This window comes from Schistocerca piceifrons, chromosome 7 (genome assembly GCF_021461385.2).
Source record: "Schistocerca piceifrons isolate TAMUIC-IGC-003096 chromosome 7, iqSchPice1.1, whole genome shotgun sequence".
Taxonomy (NCBI): domain Eukaryota; kingdom Metazoa; phylum Arthropoda; class Insecta; order Orthoptera; family Acrididae; genus Schistocerca; species Schistocerca piceifrons.
The window spans coordinates 536,367,887-536,388,879 of NC_060144.1; the positions used below are offsets into that span (position 1 = coordinate 536,367,887).

Below are 20,993 nucleotides of genomic sequence, written 5' to 3' on the forward strand. Positions count from 1 at the left end.
AGAAAGCGAAGAGAAGGAAACGAACCTAGGGGGTGGGGGGAGAGGAAGAGATGGATTGCATAGGGGGAGGAGGAGAGGAGATGGACGGAAAGAGGGGAGGAGAAGAGTACCAGATAAAGGAAAGAGAAGCAGATGAACAGAGAGAGAGGACGAGAAGAAGGCAGTGAAAGGAAAGGGGAGGAGATGGACAGGGACATGGGGAGGATGAGATGGACGAGAAGGAGGAAAGGACAGATAGAGGGGAGAAAAAAATAGAGAGGTGGAGGAGGAGGAGGAGGAGGAGGAGGAGGAGGAGGAGGAGATGGACAGCGAGATTTGGGACGTGGAAATGGTAGAGAGATGGGGAAGAGAAGATGGACAGAGGGAAAGGGACAAAGCGAGATGGACAGAGAGAGGGGAAGGAGGAGATGTACTAATAGAATATTGGAATAAATACGTATTTAGGCAACACTGGACACTCAGTTAATTAATATATTATAAACTGAAACATGCCTTAGCACCACTATTTTCAATATATTCTGTAACTAGTACGATGGCTTACACCCTCTTCTTCAGATGCTGATAGAGTAATTGAGTGAATAAAATTTCCCATCAACGGATCTGGAGATGTGCTCATGTGGCAAATTACACTTCACTACGTCCATTGCTGATGACATAACCGTGTTTTGTGAGAAATATACCTCTGTCAGATGGTTCTCGGTGCCCAGTTCAAATTAAATTGGGATTGCAGAGTAGGAGATAATTACGATTCTTTAGAAATCTCCACATCAAAAAATCTCATGATGATAAATCGAGGGGATTCTGCGAGCTACTCCTTAATACTCCAGAGGAGTTCAAGCAGCGCACCTATAAAGCTTTCTGCTCAATGGCAACAGCAACTTCCGCCTCGTCTGTATCTCGTTTAGATGACGCATTTAGTTGTTCTTTCCGGAGAATGGCCACTTGTTTGAACAGCTTATTTAATAGAACATTCCGCTACCAGAACATATATCTGAACACAGCCACTTATGTACAGTACGTTGCAACCACGACTAAAACTCTGAACATGTCTAGCTCCCTAATTGAAACACAGAAATTTGATCTCAGCTGTAATGTCCGTGGTTTCAGAACATCATCCCCATTACAGAGAAAAGTAATGTCGTATTTCAGAAATTATAACTCGTTGCTATAACTCACTCTCACGTCTACCAGGCTACATATTCGTTTCATTTATTTTGTAAGTTATACACAAGTGTGTATTACGTTTCTCAAAAATGCCACGTCTCTATGATTCCATAATTTCACCAACTTCCTTAGTGCATTATCAATTGCTGTGGTCTTGATTATAATGTAAAGTTATATCAGTAGAAAGTAAAGTGGTTCTGTTGAAGAGAAACCATCCTTTTTTACACTTGTTAACGGTGATAGTGTGCTTAACACTGTATTTAGGAACAAGTTGTAGTGTGTGCATGATCTGAGGTTGGCTGCTAATAAAAAAGAATTAGTTTTCACCTTGCGTACAAGACCATTAACATTCATAATAAACGATATACATTCCGTATCTCCCACACTTTACGATATCAAGTTTTAGAAATTCCTAGTGTGTGATCTATGAGAGTAATGACAAGTAACTAAAGAAGTGTGTATATTTGGTCGTTTTATGATATGATGACGACTCCTGTTAGCTGCGTTGTACTGTACAACCTGGTTCAGATTTACACGAACTCTGAGGCCACACCACGAATAACTTGTCTCTCCTTCAAGTTTATTTACAATGTCGAGGTGTAGATTATGATAAAAAATCCTTAATCGACGATACATTCCTTTGGAGAGTATCCTCTTTCAGAAACGAATGTTCAACACTTACATGCCAAACACCGTCAGCAAAGGTAAGGAGTATGAAATACAATTAAACACAGTGATAGTTTATACTGAAGTTGCTTTATTTACGTTCAGAGATCGACAACGGTTAACAACTGACTTTCTGGAATTTGGATCTGTCGATTTCAGGGCGAGCGTCGACCTCAGTCCAAATCTGGTTGACCAGATCGTCACTTGGATTCTCGGCAGTGGTGAAGATGAATGTCATCTCATCTGAAAAAGTTGGAAAAATAATAAGCCACTTGCACCTGTTTTTCCATAGAATGTTAAGTATGAGTTAAAGCTATGCAACGGGTAACATGAACAAAGAAAAAGAAGGAATATGCATACTTCAATAATGTAGCTTACATACAGCATGAGAACCTTAACAGCAGCATTTGAAAACATTGTCAAGATGTATCCGCGTAAATCTAAGCCTGTTGTCCCCATTGGGTTTAAGTTTTTTGCTTTCCACATCGAGTTTAGATTGCCAAAGTTAATTTTTGTCACCCGTCTCCCTCTAAAATACCTATGCTTTACACATGTTACAGAGTCAAATTTCCACACTTGGTTTTCTGAATCACGTTTTAATAGAGACGATGTCCAGATGTTCAAAACGCACAGCCTCAATGTATAGTCTTGATGTAAGTATGTCCAGAGGAGCACTGTAATTTATCGCAGTACACTGCTGATTAAAACTTCCATGCAAGTCTTACTATATGAGCCCTGCAACCATTTTCACTATTCGCAACAAAAATGAGTATGTGTCTCAAGGCTACGAATATCTTCAAGCTACATTCTTAATATCGAATAATGATAGTGATAGCAGAGGGAAAATCGATTTCAGAAGGAGGCTTAAAGAAGGTCGTTCTTAGCGCGCATCATTCGCGAATGGAACAGGAACAGGCAGAACTGTTAGTGATACGCAAAGAACCCTCCGTCACGCAGTGAAAGGCAGATTAGAGTATGGATATAGCTGTAAGAAAACACTCATGTAATCTTCAGTGTCTGGATTCATAAGAAAAGGTAATGCTACTTAGTTCATCGCACAAAATAACGTAATAATTAATACGGGACACCTGCCTACGTGAGGGTAAAATAATAGAATTTTTAATACAGTCTCCTTCACATTGATCATACAGATTCAATGCTTGTAGCGTTTTGTGCTGACACATTGTTACGCTAAAAATATACGTGACAGCGTCAAAAATACTCTTTTCGTATGTAGCCCTCAGCTGTATGCTGAACTTCTGTCAAACTTTTCCTTCATCACCTGCAGCTGTGCAGCATATAATTACAGCAGATACCCCTGGTTACTGGTTGTAAATATGGTCTAGCAAATTGACTGACAGACGAATTACACTGTGGAAACGCTTTTTTCTTTCGTAGGCTTTCGTTCCAAAGGTTCTGTAAGTCTGGGAATATTGTTGACTAGGGACAGATGTGAATTTCAGTTTCCTTATGCAATAATTCGAGTGATGTTGGAAACATTTACCAGCACCACTAACTTTATGACAGAAGATTTCTGCAGTCGTGAGGTATAAATGTGCAGCTTACCGCCACTTTCCATGCAGAAGTGTTCGATGAAGATGTCTGCGCTTCCATAGACGAGGTTACGTTCAGCAGTCAACATTTCACCGTCTGGAACATACGTGTCGAACTGGTAGGTAACTCATTTATAAGATTATGGAACAAGTTGCAAAACAGCAAAAAATTTATCGTAGACGAACACAAGTAAGAAAAATGTTCTCAGTTTGTCTCATCACTGTAGAGCAATAAATAATGTATCTGATTACTTGGCGATGAAATAAATTACAGGTACTCACACGTGCCGTAGTAGGTACTGTGAAGTCTGTTTCCATCGATAGTGACGTCGGCGGTGACAGGAGCTCTGAAACGACGCGTTCATAACAAGCTTTAGTTTCACTATAAAACAGTATATTTACACATATGTATTACAGTAACGCGAATGCAGGAGAAGGTACGATTTTTTGATTTTAGACAACGAACTAAGACCTTTCTAATAGGTATTCTACCGCACCTTAAGTAGGCACATAATTAAATATTTGCACCACAACCGTCGGTGAAAGTCTCAAAACCTATCCTGTTGGGTAAAATTCGTTTTCTACTCCTATTATTATTCTGTATTCTATATGATTCTTTCCATCAGATTAGTCATTTCTCAAACTGATGATTACTGATGAAATACACTTGCTAATTAAAGGAAGTAAAAACGTCAGTTCTACTGTTGTCAGCGTGCGTCTGCACCTTAGTGTTGAGACTGGAGACTTTACGTCATAAATGATGATGACGTTACTTTTGTAATTTCTCGTTTGTCAATATTCGACAGTCGTCAGTATTTCTCAGTTGTCGTAAATGTCGTGCTGTTGTGCTTGTTGTTGTTGTGGTCTTCAGTCCTGAGACTGGTTTGATGCAGCTCTCCATGCTACCCTGTCCCGGGCAAGCTTCTTCATCTCTGAGTAACTACTGCACCCTACAACCTTCTGAATTTGCTTGGTGTATTCATCTCTTGGACTTCCTCTACGATTTTTACCCTCCAAGCTGCCCTCCAATACTAACTTGGTGATTCGTTGATGCCTCAGAACATGTCGTCCCAATTGATCTTTTCTTCCATTTAAGTTGCGCCACAAATTCCTCTTCTCCCCAATTCTGTGCAGTACCTTCTCGTTACTTGGGTGATCTACCCATCTAATCTTGAGCATTCTTCTTTAGCACCACATTTCGAAAGCTTCTATTCTCTTCTTGTCTAAACCATTTTTCGTCCATGTTTCACATGCATAAATGGCTACACTCCATACAAATACCTACAGAAAAGACTCCCTGACACCTAAATCTATACTCGATGTTAACGAACTTCTCTCATTCAGAAACGCTTTTCATGCCGTTAGCAGTCTACATTTTATCCCCTCTCTACTTCGACCATCATCACTTATTTTGCTCCCTAAGTAGCAAAACTCATCTACTACTTTAAGTGTCTCATTTCCTGATATAATTCCCTCAGCGTCACCCGATCTAATAAGACTGCATTCCATTATTCTCGTTTTGCATTTGTTAATGTTCATCTTATATTCTCCTTTGAAGACACTGCCCATTCCGTTCAACTTCTCTTCCAGGCCCTTTGCTGTCTCTGACAGAACTACAATGTCATCGGCATACCTCAAAGTTTTTATTTATTCTCCATGGATTTTAATTCCTACTCCAAATTTTTCATGTCGTGTCATATCGTGACAAAACACGAATCATATTCTTTAGGAGTAGCGATTAATTTTGTAAGTGATGTTCTGACACACGTTTTCCCGCATTTTTCTAAATCATTTTAGGTCTTCAACGGCTTGGCCTCAAAGGAACTTGTATTCGATTATATATTTAATCCTGCATTTATTTCTTCTAAAATAAAAATCCTTCATTTATATCAATTTTCAGCTTGTTTTTCAGATATATAATGACGGCCACAATCTGAACCATTGAAAACTTCAACGATTTACTTTTCATGGTGCTGTTGGGAGTGGTTTTGTCTTGCGTTGTTCCGACCTTTGAAGTTATCGAGATATAGGGAGACCTGCAGTTCAGCTTGATCTCGCAGTCACAGTCAACGCTTCCGAAGGTGATAGAAGCAGTAAATGATATAAAAAGTCCTAGGACCGACTGCAGACCGAAATTCAGATCTGTATCCAGAATGAATGTGAATTGTCCGATGAAGTGAAAGTTCCTGACAGGTTAAAACGAATTGCCAGGCCGATACACGTACGCCAAAGTTTTTTGCCTGTCGCGGGCATATGCTTTAGAGACTGAGCCGTCTAGATAGGTTCACTACGAGCCTCAACTCGGTTGAGCATTTGCCCTCGGGTTTGAGTTCCGATCAGGGACACAGACTTATTCAGCCCCTGAAGCTGCTTTGGACTTGTAGTCTGGTGCTTAACCATTGAGCTAAATGTAAGGAAGACTCAATCATTATTTGAGTCAATAGATAGAGATTTCCGTCGCCATAGCAATGGACGTTGTCTACTGATTCAGTATGGAGGTACTCACGATGGATCCTGGCTGAAGGCACCGCTGAGCGTCATCTGGTTAGCAGCCTCGCCAGGGTCCTGTGTGAGGATGAGGCAGCCCAGGGGGTCCAGGTCCGCTGAGGAGTAGCGGTACTGCTGGTACCACTTCTTGTGGGCCTGCGGACCACACACAACACGTCTGCACTTGTCACACAGTCTCGGTTGATTTTAAGGGACGTAGAACAGCGTTATAAAAAATATTCATGTGTCATTACTAGGAAACTCCGGCGAAAAGCAGAAACAGTTTTACGAGAGGAACGTTGCAACCTTCGCGAATCTAGGTCTTGAAAAAAAGCGACATTCGTTTAAATTTTTACTTCTCCCACACTATGGGAAGACCTACGATAAGATAGGAAGCATGAATCAGTGGAAATACGGACTAGAATGGAACTATGAATGTGTTGAGTGCCATTAGGTCACTGTTCGAAAAGTCTAAAACTAGTATAGACGAAGAGTTTTTGATTGTAAATCAGGGACTAATACAGGTGTGTGGTCTCTCACCAGTCGACACGGAGAAACTACTAAGTTTCAGACTAATCGATTAATGGAATTCTGAAACCTCCAAGGAGATTCAGCTGTGAAAGATCAAACGTGTTACCACTATTTTATTTGTGGACGCCCAGGTTCTCCTAGGAGACAGTGAAAGCGCTATAGGAGAATAAGTGTTTACATTGAGTAACTTTTTGCAAACTTATAGCCTGTAAACAAAACAAAGATAATGGCAGTGAAAGTGAAACATTCACGAAGAGCAAAAATAATGAACAATAACAGAACAAGAAAATTCGTTTAAATACCTTGGGGTATAAATATCAATCTGCAAAACTAATTCAGTTCTGGTTAACAAAAAATACAGAAAAGTAAATGGTTGTGTATGGATGTATCTTGACAGAGTTATGTGGAAAGAGGTAACACTGAAACCACACATGTTGGCCAAGCCTGTTCTTCTGTATGTCAATGAAAACATCATTCCAAGGAGAAGGTTATTGAATTGAAGCAGTTCAGGTGAGGAATCTCTGACAACTTATTGGACTAAAGTTAACATGAACAGTGAGAAGTGAAGACACAAGACAGCAACTAGATGTGAGGACAACAGCAGGCAATTAGATGCGGTAATCAGATCAGGCATTACAAGAAAAAAAATGGTGAACCATATCAAAGAAATGGCACGTGAGTGCCTACCAAGACCAACGTCAAAGTTTAATCAAACTGGAAGAGACGCTATAGGATGGTCAATGGCACAGAAGAAAGTGAAGAACAGCATTCGAACCAAATACTGAGCATTGAGACAGTGCGCTGTGAGTGATGTACTTTGTCGGTAGCACAGACCCCACATTAAGGTACACTAGTGTAGATAAGGGGAACAACGTGCACAGTGTTACTTTGTATCTGACCAGGCGCAGACTGCCTGGTGTCGGGGACTCACCGTGGTGACGCTGAAGGTCTCTGTGGAGGCGTCGGGCAGCGTGCAGGTGTTGGCCAGGACTGCCCCAGCCAGGAACAGAGGTACCAGCAGCAGGGAGGAAGCCATCATCTGCACAAGAAAAAGCCGTCAAGTGTTAGAAATGCGTACTGTATTCCTGGAAAGTGAGTCGGTGAGTGAGCCTTAAGTGGTTTAATTCTCCATAACTTCTACCGTTGCTTCTTCAAGTACACAGGAGACTAAGACCAGCACTGGCGACATGGACTTATGGAAGTCAACGATGAAGCAAGCGCCGGAAACTAGCTACATAGCTGCAACAGCAAAACTATCAAGTCTTTCCTCTGAAAAAGACCCGCTTCCGTAGCCAAGGTCTATATGGCATGCCTTTGCTTTCCAGTCCTACAATAATTTCTAAATGACAACAAACCATTGCAGTTTCGGCCTATAATGCCATTGTCAAATAATTTTAATAAATTTTTGACAACAGTACATATTTTGAAATATGAACTAGTCTTGAGGTCATATAAATTGTTACAACTATCACTTGATAATGGCACAGTAGGGCGAAACAGCGATCGTGAATAAATCTTTCAACGGTTCAGGGAAAAAATATTGTCGTTTCTAAATCTTGACTTTGCGATACCATTCGATCCGGAATGAAAGGTTCGAATCCTGGTTGACGTGCAAGAAGCCCTCGTCGCCAGTTTATGGGTCAGAAGTGGGAAGAGGAGACAATGACTGATCATCAGACTTCGCGGAAGCGTCCTGCGTTAAATTTCAAACCTCTTCAGTGCCTCATGTGGAATCAACATGGGACGCTATGACGAATCGTCCGTCGTATATGGACGCTAAGCTCGAGCTCCCAATTGGTGATAATCTAAAAGAATAAACTCCATGCCCACACAGGATTGCATCCTCTCCATTTTCTGTCTTTCCGTCATCAAAACAAAGATGACTCAAAACGCTACAGGCACTATTCACTGTCAAATGCACTAGGCATGTACACTTCAGACGCAGCATTCACTCTTCACGAAGAAATGTCGCCGTTGCAAGCGACGTTGGAGAGTGTTTCCAATCAGGCACCTGCACATCCCCTTAGGGAGTCTCCCAGCCCATAATGCAACACGAGTTCACTCTGACTAAAGGGAAATAACCCTATAATGGAGGCGAGTCGAGTTTCCTTTCAAATTCTAGCTCTTGTTTCTGCAACTTAGCTTCGACCTTCAACTTAAGCAGGACACGGAAATAATCTATTTTTGCCAATTTTTAGTGAGGAAATTTATAGTATTTTGTTGACAGTGAGGTTATTGTTTGGGAGGTAATGGAGGCAGCTACAAAACGCAAAATGAAATACAAGAAAGGAGCATAGACGATGTATAAGAATAGCTACTTACTGCTAACGATTGCTCTTTCGAATGATACTCTGTGAGAGCCTCAACGTCTTTTTATACAAACGCTACAAACTTTCTCACTACGGCCACACAATACTACCAGCTGAACATACTGATGAGGATGCGTCAAACGAGGCTCTTACGTAATTAATTTAATATTTGTTTATCTGTATGCCTGTTTCGCGGAATAGTCAGATATGGACAGCTGTGACCTTCAATATCTACTATTAACACTTCTCGAACGAGCCATTACCGCCAATAAGCGACGTTAGGTGTCATTCTTATTGCTACCAAAAAGACTTTACATTATTGCTTGATTCTTACCTCGTACCTACGAAATGCCAATATAATATAAAAAAATAAATTGCTCTCTCCAAACCTGGAGTAGTGTTTCAGGTAGGTGGTTGTTTCTTGCTTTTTAATTGTGATTACTTCTCACTGCATTGTCGTAACGGTGGCCATCAGCGACATTTCATAGAGAAATAACTGAAGGAATAGTTCGGTGGCACTTTAAATTCTTTTATACTACTTTTTATTACAACACTTTGATTCAGAATGCTATAATTATGTCCTACTGTAACTCTCCACAGGTGTTCGGAGTGACCGAGAGGTTCTAGGCGCTACAGTCTGAAACTGCGCGACCGCTACGGTCGCAGGTTCGAATCCTGCCTCGGGCATGGATGTGTGTGCTGTCCTTAGGTTAGTTAGGTTTAAGTAGTTCTAAGTTCTTGGGGACTGATGACCTTAGAAGTTAAATCCCATAGTGCTCAGAGCCATTTCAACCATAACTATGCACAAATATTCTGTATGTATATTGCAGCTCATAAATGGTAAATATTTGCTGCATCTCTAGTTACAAGTTCCTCACGTTTAAAAAAAAAAATTACCGGACTCATGTCATGTTGCGTGTATATGTTTAGTTCCCACAAGTACGGGATGAGTAAATTAGTCCTCAGGTGAAATCTAGAGCAGAGCGTAGCATCACATTTCATACATGGATATTTTCTATGTATATCATGACTGTAGTTCATCTTTCATTTATTAATTATCTTTAATTAATTTCTTACCTCACAAATTAATGCATACCTCTAAAAACATTTGCACAAAATATTAAAAATATTGGAATACTGTAATTAGCGTACTGATCATGAAAAAGAGATAGAGTTGTCACTATTCGAAGTTCCCGAATTATTTAGTAACTGTTGATTCATTTTCATTGAAATCGAAATATCCACTTAAAATCGCTATTAAGAATACGTCCGACTGACTAAATAATACTGGAATACCACAGATGTACGCTTGAATACTGCTTTCACTATTACAGATATAAAGGAACGCTTGATGGACTGCTAGTTCTCACTCTCAATAACCGAATTTCTCAAGCGTGCCTCCACGCCTTTTGCTGTTTCATCTGAAGAGATCACTACAAAACAAATTGCCTTCCCTAAATACATACGTTTTTAAGTCTCGCTTCTGCTATGACAGGTGACCTATTCCGCACACGCAGACACACAGTGCCACACACATGAAATAGGCACAAATCACAATATTATTTACGCAACTGGTAGATGGATAAGTAACGTTCCTGTTTGACTGAATAATCGTGTATCACTATAATTACAGAGGATTTCTTGTGTAAAACTGAGAATGGAGTGCCTGAAATAAACGGTGAGGTGGAGTGTCCATCAGAAACAACTTATGGCGTCCTACATATTAAGTTCAGTCTGTGAACACATTTTGACGTCAAACGATAAAAGTGAACTCATCTTCACACGCGGGTGTAAATAGCAGCGTTACTATATCCAGAGGAAGCCTAAAATGAACCCTATTTAACACTTTGCTGTTAATTAAGGATAATTTCACCACTCGAGTTACTGCAGTGCGTCTTACGTTTTCACTGAAGCGGGAATATATAAGTTAGTGATGAGCTGTCGCTTAAATGAACACGTCAACGTGATATACGCGATGTGAGCACTAATCAGCTTCGTTTGTCACATGTAACTGGCTAGCAAATCGCACTGTGCGTACAATTCCTAGGTTAACTCTGCTAAAATGCACATTTCTTCCGTCGTCCACACGCCATTCATGTTGTTATGTTTGTATTACTCACAAATATAAATTTCGATATCGCTGTACGTTGTGTAAGGTAAAGTGGAAAGTACCATGCGCTAGTCGATAAAGACTTGGGCTTAAGATAGTTCCATTACAAATACACTCCTGGAAATGGAAAAAAGAACACATTGACACCGGTGTGTCAGACCCACCATACTTGCTCCGGACACTGCGAGAGGGCTGTACAAGCAATGATCACACGCACGGCACAGCGGACACACCAGGAACCGCGGTGTTGGCCGTCGAATGGCGCTAGCTGCGCAGCATTTGTGCACCGCCGCCGTCAGTGTCAGCCAGTTTGCCGTGGCATACGGAGCTCCATCGCAGTCTTTAACACTGGTAGCATGCCGCGACAGCGTGGACGTGAACCGTATGTGCAGTTGACGGACTTTGAGCGAGCGCGTATAGTGGGCATGCGGGAGGCCGGGTGGACGTACCGCCGAATTGCTCAACACGTGGGGCGTGAGGTCTCCACAGTACATCGATGTTGTTGCCAGTGGTCGGCGGAAGGTGCACGTGCCCGTCGACCTGGGACCGGACCGCAGCGACGCACGGATGCACGCCAAGACCGTAGGATCCTACGCAGTGCCGTAGGGGACCGCACCGCCACTTCCCAGCAAATTAGGGACACTGTTGCTCCTGGGGTATCGGCGAGGACCATTCGCAACCGTCTCCATGAAGCTGGGCTACGGTCCCGCACACCGTTAGGCCGTCTTCCGCTCACGCCCCAACATCTTGCAGCCCGCCTCCAGTGGTGTCGCGACAGGCGTGAATGGAGGGACGAATGGAGACGTGTCGTCTTCAGCGATGAGAGTCGCTTCTGCCTTGGTGCCAATGATGGTCGTATGCGTGTTTGGCGCCGTGCAGGTGAGCGCCACAATCAGGACTGCATACGACCGAGGCACACAGGGCCAACACCCGGCATCATGGTGTGGGGAGCGATCTCCTACACTGCCCGTACACCACTGGTGATCGTCGAGGGGACACTGAATAGTGCACGGTACATCCAAACCGTCATCGAACCCATCGTTCTACCATTCCTAGACCGGCAAGGGAACTTGCTGTTCCAACAGGACAATGCACGTCCGCATGTATCCCGTGCCACCCAACGTGCTCTAGAAGGTGTAAGTCAACTACCCTGGCCAGCAAGATCTCCGGATCTGTCCCCCATTGAGCATGTTTGGGACTGGATGAAGCGTCGTCTCACGCGGTCTGTACGTCCAGCACGAACGCTGGTCCAACTGAGGCGCTAGGTGGAAATGGCATGGCAAGCCGTTCCACAGGACTACATCCAGCATCTCTACGATCGTCTCCATGGGAGAATAGCAGCCTGCATTGCTGCGAAAGGTGGATATACACTGTACTAATGCCGACATTGTGCATGCTCTGTTGCCTGTGTCTATGTGCCTGCGGTTCTGTCAGTGTGATCATGTGATGTATCTGACTCCAGGAATGTGTCAATAAAGTTCCCCCTTCCTGGGACAATGAATTCACGGTGTTCTTATTTCTATTTCCAGGAGTGTAGTTTCCCACGTAAGATAGAAACTGTCTCGTCATTCTCACATTTTAGTAAAATCCTACCTCATTCTTAGGCGATCACTGTTTTTATTCAATAGCAGAAGCTTTACAATATGGGAAATACAAAACTTGAAACAAGAAAGGGCAAAACACAATACTGCAAATAGTGCAAGCTGTCTTTTGGATAAAACCAACCGAAAAAAATCACTCCTCTAAAAAAGCACAGTTATAAAAATGGAATATTATAGAATATTCTTCTATTGAACTGACAACAAAGTATCAGAACGTCTGAGAAAACGCGAAAGGTAGCAAAAAATTACTTTGATCTAGTGAGAGCAAACCACCGTTACTTAATCTGTTATTTTACTAATTTCCACATCCAGCCTTTACGCTAAGCAGACGATAAAATCTGATGACTATGCTTTGCCTCATACCATCCCTTGAAAGCATTAACGTAACTCTGTTATTTGCTGACATTTAAGTATAACAAATTGTAGCAAAAGCAAAGCTATTTTGATGGAGCCTCAATGTTGCTTGTCACGGGACACTTTTGGGAACAGCGTTTATATATACGCGTTCCAATTGAGAGCCAAACAGGGGTGTCGCGGCTATGTACTAAAGAGAGATGACGTCATTTGACGTAGGTGGCGTTCTTGGTCTCATTGGTCCACTTTGAAACGCCCGTTCAGATTATCTAACGCGCTAAATATTGCCCTGCGGTTACAGAGAGACTCCTTAACGTTTTTTTTTTTTCACACCATGACGCCACAAACTCCTCGACACGCTCAACGCTCAACCTCCAACACACGGCCTGTGTGCCGATGGCTTTACAGTCGCTACTTCGGTAGACGTTCCTGATGTAGTATGATGAGGCTTTCTGGACAAACTGATAGATTCTCACTTTTCTTTCACACAGGAACAGACAACACCATAAACTTTTTTGGGTAATGTGGTGTCTATTTATTAGCTTTTCACTGCCAGTTTTAATTATTGCTTTCGTCCTCACAATGAGTGAGTAGTGTGGCAATTAATCTGTCCATCTCCTCCAGCACAACAACCATTCTCTGTCTCTTAGACGAAATAACGCCGTTATATCCTTCGAACAGATTCTGTGCCGATGCACCAGATTTCATGTTCTTGTGGTGATAACTGCCTGCGACCCAATTGTCACCGACGCATTGTGAAATTTGACCTGCTATTGTCTTCTGTGGCGATGCTTTTACTAAAGGTTCAGTCTTGAGTCCTGACTCTTGCGGAATTCTCTCTTTGTCTCCATGTCGTAGTTTATAATTTGAAGTAGGTTTTTCTTGTTAAAATTTATTAATTTATTCTAACCATAATTCCATGACAATCTGCTGTGGAATTCTTCGTTCTATTTGTCTTTCCACTCCTAAAGAGCGTCCACTATCTGTGTTCAATAATTCTCTTCTCCTAGTTGCGCCTTACGACAGCTTCCGTAACGCAAAACACCGCTCTTTTTTCCACTAATATTGCGACAAGTCCCTCTCGTCGGTTTTCACTCTTTGACTTGAACGGTTCCTATTCACTCAGTACTTTCATTTTGTTGCTGTCTGTGAGAGCTTGCTCTAACCTGTTTCTGTTTGTCGATATGAGCTCTGTCTTTGATCATTGTGACAGACTTGGGTGAGTCGCATTTCTCTCGACCAGTAGTATTCTTTCCTTGATGTGGGAGATGCGATCCTTCTTGTTTGAAAGTAATACCCCAACAGTCTTCGGAACAAGAAGTTTCGACTTGGAAAGGTAAAGTCTAAGAGGCACTTTGTACTGTGTTCTGATTCTGAGAAGTAAGATGCCTTTCTGTGAACGCGGTCTGCACTATTGAGCAGACATTACAGCGTGTATGGAAACGGGTAAACGCAACTCCTTTTATTTACTGTGAAGATGGTTAGCTGTAAGTGGCGAGGTTAGATTAAGAATATTTGTTTGTGTTACTCGTCGTATAGGTATCCGCTCTCATGTTTGCGCGCATGTAATAGCTTCTCCAAGTTGCAATCACGTACTGTATGGCAGCTGCTTATTGCATCACATGTTGCTTTATTTCACTCCTTCTAATAATAAATTCGTCCTCTCCCGAAGTGTAAGATTATTTTTTTTACTGGGACAGAATTACGTATTTCAGATGGCATTGCTTTGTTTTGTTTTTTTTATACTTGAAATTGTCGGCTGAAATACCCCTACGGGGCTGTGAAGCTCTTTTCTTGTTTTTAAAGTCAATACAATAGCTGTTAAATACTCGTCTCACGAATTCATTTGTCAGAACCATGTCACTCATTGTTTTTAATTTACTTGAAAGTGCCTGGCTCTCCAACGTCTTGCTGCCTTTATGTAAGTCACAACGACTCGCCTACAGAGCTGCTGCTGAGAATGATAAACTACAATACGTAGAATATCTCCCCATCCCAATTAAGATTCAAGTGCTGACAAAGGTTGGTTCATAGTACGCTGGATGAGACTGCCACGAGACATTGGGTTGTAATGCCTCACTTAACTATTCAAATGTTATGCAAGAAGGGATTTCTTGATCAGTTTTCCGACTGGTTTCAGGCTGCCCACCAGGAAGTCTTCTCCTGTATCAACATATTCATTTCAGAGTAGTACTTGCAACCTGCCTCCTACATTATTTACTAGATGTATTTCAGCCTCTGTCTTCCTCTACGTTTTTGCCCTCTACAGCTCCCTATAATGCCATGGAAGTCATTCCCTGCTGTCTTAACAGATATCCTATCATCCTGTCACTTTCCATTGGCAGGATTTTCAACATATTCCTCTCTTTTCCAATTCTACGCAGGACCTCCTCATTCCTTACGTTATCAGTCCATTTAATTTTCAACATTCTTCTGTAGCACCACACATCAAATGCTTAGATTCTCTTCTGTTCCGGTATTCACTACCATAGAATGCTGTTCTCCAGACGTACATTCTCAGAAATTTCTTCCTCAAATTAAGGTCTATGTTTGATACTAGTAGACTTCTCTTGGTCAGGAATGCCCTATTAGCAGTACTAGTCTCCCCTTGATGTCCTACTTTCTCTGTCCATCATTAGTTATTTTGCTACCTAAGTGGTAGAACTCCTTAACTTTCCAAGATGCTACTCCAGGTGGGTGTAAAGTGAATGTGCGCATCAGAGAATAATAAACGCTAAAATGAAGATTTGGCCCTGTCTCACTACCTCCTGAAGCAGATCTTAGAATATCTTAATTCTATAAATTACAATCTAAACATAAATGAATGATGAAGACAACTAATCCTACGAAATGATAAACCTTGTTCCTGCTTATATATTTACTGTAGCTTAGAAAAATCTTTGTATTACAAAGTTTACATTTCCTAAGGAAAATTACTAATCAATTGCCCAACTCTGCCCCTTATCATGACTGCACCGTCGAATATCAATAACTCGAAATGACTGACATCAGCTACGTACCAAACACTAGAAGACACTACTTTCAAAGCTGATCTGCGGTGGTGTGGAACTTCAGTGGAAAGAAACTAACTTGTCACAGCTGTAGGAATGCAGAAGGCGGTCCTCTGACTAACATATTCTAATACTGTCTTCTCCTGTCTGTGTTCTACAGGCGAGAAACGTGAATTCCCGGCCACGAGGCCGGAGTTCAGATAACGTCTCAATGTAAGTATAAGGCAGAGGAAGTGCTGTCAATTACTGTCGCTGCATACTCAACGACGACTTACAACCCGAAGGTGAAGTCGAGAATCGTATAGGTTTCGCAACAGTACAGTGCCTAACTGTTCCAACTATAAACTCTCCTGAGAGCAAAGACAGCAAGTCCGTCCGTACCAACAAAGCTGATAACGAGCGACCGTCACACAGGGGCACACTTTCCAGTGCATGCTTCCCAGCAAGGCTTGGCTTCCCACCATCGTAATTCTGAAAACGTATCATATTCGCGAAACCAGGGAATATTCTCCTTCTCTACAGATTCTTCCTAACGCCAACCAACCTTATTTTAGTCGTTTGTCGTCCAGCGCGGAAAGTTTGCGAGGAACAACCTATACTCGTACAATGGTAGGCTTCTGAGTAAAAATCCTTTGAAATAACCCACCCTGCGTGGTTTCGAAGGGCCGCTTCTTCGTTCCTCTCACCTTCGTCCAAGATTTTCAGCGTTCTGAAGTATTATATGGTTGTCCTACCGGCCCCTGCTACAATAATTGCCGGCCGTCACCATATTGTGCTCCAGAGCTCAGGAGCCACGACGTCTATCTAGCTACTTCCTGTGTTTAAGCAGGACCAACACCTGTGCGGGCCTTCCACACAGAGCTTGAGTTTTGCCTGCCGTTTCATCTCCACTGGCGTTCCAAAGTCTACTAGTATCGGCAATCATTCATTACACCCTTTTTGTAATAAAGACACTCCGTCACCTTTCATGCAGTAAGAGTTAACAATTATTTACAAGACGTACGTGACAATGTTAGTCTCCTTTATATATTAATATATACGATGTACAACCTATCACATGATGCCTAATTGTGTTTGTAGATCACGACAAACTATGTGAATGAATTCTTGTAAGGTGGGAATTTATAGCCACCTTACAATACACCACATAGTGAGCTGTTTTGTACTAGGATGGCGTAATTCTTACAGTATTATATCATCCAGTACTAAATCATATACCCATCAATTATCAGTACAAGCGAACTAATAAGAATACGAGGGCAGAGGAACACTTGAATTATGATATGTTCTTCTACAGTCATTCTGCATTCATTAATGGGTTTACTGCCATAAATTTACTTATTAAATGTTTATTTGTAGTCTGTCTACCCGTTACGTTAGGAACATTGTTCCGAGACTTACCAGTTGGATTATACAATGTCAAAAGAATTTAACTAACATTACAAAATTTTATTCTCTTTCAAAAATGGCAGTTCCCATCTTTCTTTTGAGTTAAGGCCCATGCTCTCTGTCATTCATCCATCCCTAAGATATAGGCTGAGGCAAGAAATATTAAATTATCGTAATCTTTCCAAAGTGGTCGACCAATAAATTACATGTGCTTCATTTACCCATTGATATGCAAATCAAGCAGTTATGTCAATTATTCAAGAGTTTATCTATTGGTCATTACACATCTATATAAAATTCTGTGAAACATCCTACGGAATTTCGCTTGGTCATATTTATGCTCTTGGCTTACATTACAGAAGAAAGCATCATTTCACAAAGTGATTGACCATGACTAGTTTTTCCTTACTGTGTAGAACCTTTAAGGATTTCCACAATCTTATATGTGTAATAAGAGTTCAGATCGATCACCAATATTAACTAATATGCTTGTTCAAACTGTATAAAAATGTAATACATGAACAACATTGAAACCTGTAGTATCATGACAAGCAATAATTTTACATTAATATATACACAAATAAAATTCTGGAAATACATATATATATAAAACAGTGAAGGACATAGCATCATTAACATAGAAAATGACAAACAATAATTTTACAGAAATAAAATTCTGGAAATATACAAATATAAAAAAACAGTGAAAGACATCGCATCATTATCAAAGGCCATGTAAAACAATACTTTACACGAATACATGCACAAATATTTTCTTAAGACTATCCTGAAAAAAAAGTACAAAATATTTACACAAATGATAGATATCGGAAACAGTTACTTTGTAGGTGTAACTGTTTAGTGTTCACTACATTATGCCACATTTTTTATCAAGAGTCACACACTGATTCGGATTTCACAACACACTTTCATCTTCATTTGTGTACAGGGCTGGAAGCTATAGATTTTGTTTAGGACGCGAAGATCATTTGAGATTGGACAGGTTGACTTTGCAAGTCAGTCTTTGGACCCTCAACGCATTGTTGATTCCGTCAGGTTACCAGCCTCTCGTAGAGTTGATGATGTGGAAGGGTCCTCGGAATATACAGCCAGGTAAGTGGATGTACGTTTTGAAACAGCCAAGATTTTTGTCGAATTTGCACACAGTATGGGGAAGGTACTACCAGGTAGGATTTTTAGGTCACCCAGAATTCTTCTGCATTGGCTAAGAGAAGTGTAATTGTATCTAGTCTTCAGTTCTTCCTGTTTCTTCTTTTACTATGTTTGTATTTCTACTCTTATGTTCTACCTGTCGCTTCTTTCTCTTGATATAACTATTGTACTTTTGATAAGGATATCGGTAATTGTGGACAGGTAGGTTAACTGTTTGGTGACGCTATACGTGGAACTTGAGTCATTGTATGTGACTCATATTCCTCAGAAGTCAATGCAAGTTGACTGACTGCTACAGATTACGATGTTATCAGCCTCTGTCTGGCAGAAAACTGCAGAAGAAAAGCAAATATAGTTCACTGTTCCGTACAGCTATTAGCAGTTCTGCTGTAGGCTTAAGTGACTGTATTATGTGTGCAAATGGTTTATCTCGTCTCCATCGCGTAGTTCAACAGTGGAGACAAATCATTAGTGGCCGTTTAAATACCACCTCTGCTGCGCTGGCCACGTTACCTGAGATTATTGTCTGCTGCCCGCGCGAGGTCTTCAGGCAGCCGATGAATAGCCCACGTCCTCATATCTGCCGCGACATGACTGACGGCGCCCCTTGCTTCTGGACCGTTCTGTCTGCGCACCGTGTTGTTGTGTCCAGTGTGTCTCGCAAAGTTTTTTGCGCATGCTGTAGTCACTAAAGTCCACAATTACTTTCCGATTCACAACAAATACTACACAATATATAACACAATTCATTGACATTTATGAAATATAATACACTCCTGGAAATGGAAAAAAGAACACATTGACACCGGTGTGTCAGACCCACCATACTTGCTCCGGACACTGCGAGAGGGCTGTACAAGCAATGATCACACGCACGGCACAGCGGACACACCAGGAACCGCGGCGTTGGCCGTCGAATGGCGCTAGCTGCGCAGCATTTGTGCACCGCCGCCGTCAGTGTCAGCCAGTTTGCCGTGGCATACGGAGCTCCATCGCAGTCTTTAACACTGGTAGCATGCCGCGACAGCGTGGACGTGAACCGTATGTGCAGTTGACGGACTTTGAGCGAGGGCGTATAGTGGGCATGCGGGAGGCCGGGTGGACGTACCGCCGAATTGCTCAACACGTGGGGCGTGAGGTCTCCACAGTACATCGATGTTGTTGCCAGTGGTCGGCGGAAGGTGCACGTGCCCGTCGACCTGGGACCGGACCGCAGCAACGCACGGATGCACGCCATGACCGTAGGATCCTACGCAGTGCCGTAGGGGACCGCACCGCCACTTCCCAGCAAATTAGGGACACTGTTGCTCCTGGGGTATCGGCGAGGACCATTCGCAACCGTCTCCATGAAGCTGGGCTACGGTCCCGCACACCGTTAGGCCGTCTTCCGCTCACGCCCCAACATCTTGCAGCCCGCCTCCAGTGGTGTCGCGACAGGCGTGAATGGAGGGACGAATGGAGACGTGTCGTCTTCAGCGATGAGAGTCGCTTCTGCCTTGGTGCCAATGATGGTCGTATGCGTGTTTGGCGCCGTGCAGGTGAGCGCCACAATCAGGACTGCATACGACCGAGGCACACAGGGCCAACACCCGGCATCATGGTGTGGGGAGCGATCTCCTACACTGCCCGTACACCACTGGTGATCGTCGAGGGGACACTGAATAGTGCACGGTACATCCAAACCGTCATCGAACCCATCGTTCTACCATTCCTAGACCGGGAAGGGAACTTGCTGTTCCAACAGGACAATGCACGTCCGCATGTATCCCGTGCCACCCAACGTGCTCTAGAAGGTGTAAGTCAACTACCCTGGCCAGCAAGATCTCCGGATCTGTCCCCCATTGAGCATGTTTGGGACTGGATGAAGCGTCGTCTCACGCGGTCTGCACGTCCAGCACGAACGCTGGTCCAACTGAGGCGCCAGGTGGAAATGGCATGGCAAGCCGTTCCACAGGACTACATCCAGCATCTCTACGATCGTCTCCATGGGAGAATAGCAGCCTGCATTGCTGCGAAAGGTGGATATACACTGTACTAGTGCCGACATTGTGCATGCTCTGTTGCCCGTGTCTATGTGCCTGTGGTTCTGTCAGTGTGATCATGTGATGTATCTGACCACAGGAATGTGTCAATAAAGTTTCCCCTTCCTGGGACAATGAATTCACGGTGTTCTTATTTCAATTTCCAGGAGTGTATTTGAAGTTGTACTCACTAGTGAGGTCATTTACCTTTACATTTATTATTGTTCTATTTGTATTATTAGCCAAGACACTCATGTATTTACTATTATTATTTTGATAAAAAATTATTGTGTGCAATGTAAATGTTACTTATAAAGGAATACGCCTCTGCCTATGTCAATGAATTAATAAATATCCGTCGGCACCTGTATACCTATAAAAATACATGTTCATTTGTTGTTCATACAATAATAGAATTAATCCTCACCAAATCCCAACGTTAATACTTGCGAATACTACTTGTTAAATTGTTTGTTAAAGTACTTGTTAAACTAGTGTTAACTACTGGCCAATAGGATGTTTGTATAAGTGTAACTACTACACTGCCATGGACATCACAAAATCGTCCGACCTCATAGCTCTTGGTTTACGTTTTGGATGTCGTTGTGAATATCTGTGAACGGT

The 20,993-nt window shown here is 42.3% G+C and overlaps 1 protein-coding gene across 1 annotated transcript; it reads right to left on the reverse strand.

Annotated features, from left to right (window-relative positions):
• Window positions 1-1,901: 1,901 nt before the first annotated feature.
• Window positions 1,902-8,774, reverse strand: LOC124804895. The gene is made up of 6 exons (XM_047265268.1): window positions 8,724-8,774; window positions 7,333-7,440; window positions 5,890-6,026; window positions 3,666-3,730; window positions 3,397-3,480; window positions 1,902-2,073 (listed from the first exon to the last, which is right to left on the reverse strand). Exons 2-6 carry the CDS (start codon window positions 7,438-7,440, stop codon window positions 1,949-1,951), a joined length of 519 nt encoding a protein of 172 aa, XP_047121224.1. The 5' UTR covers window positions 8,724-8,774; the 3' UTR covers window positions 1,902-1,948.
• Window positions 8,775-20,993: the final 12,219 nt, after the last annotated feature.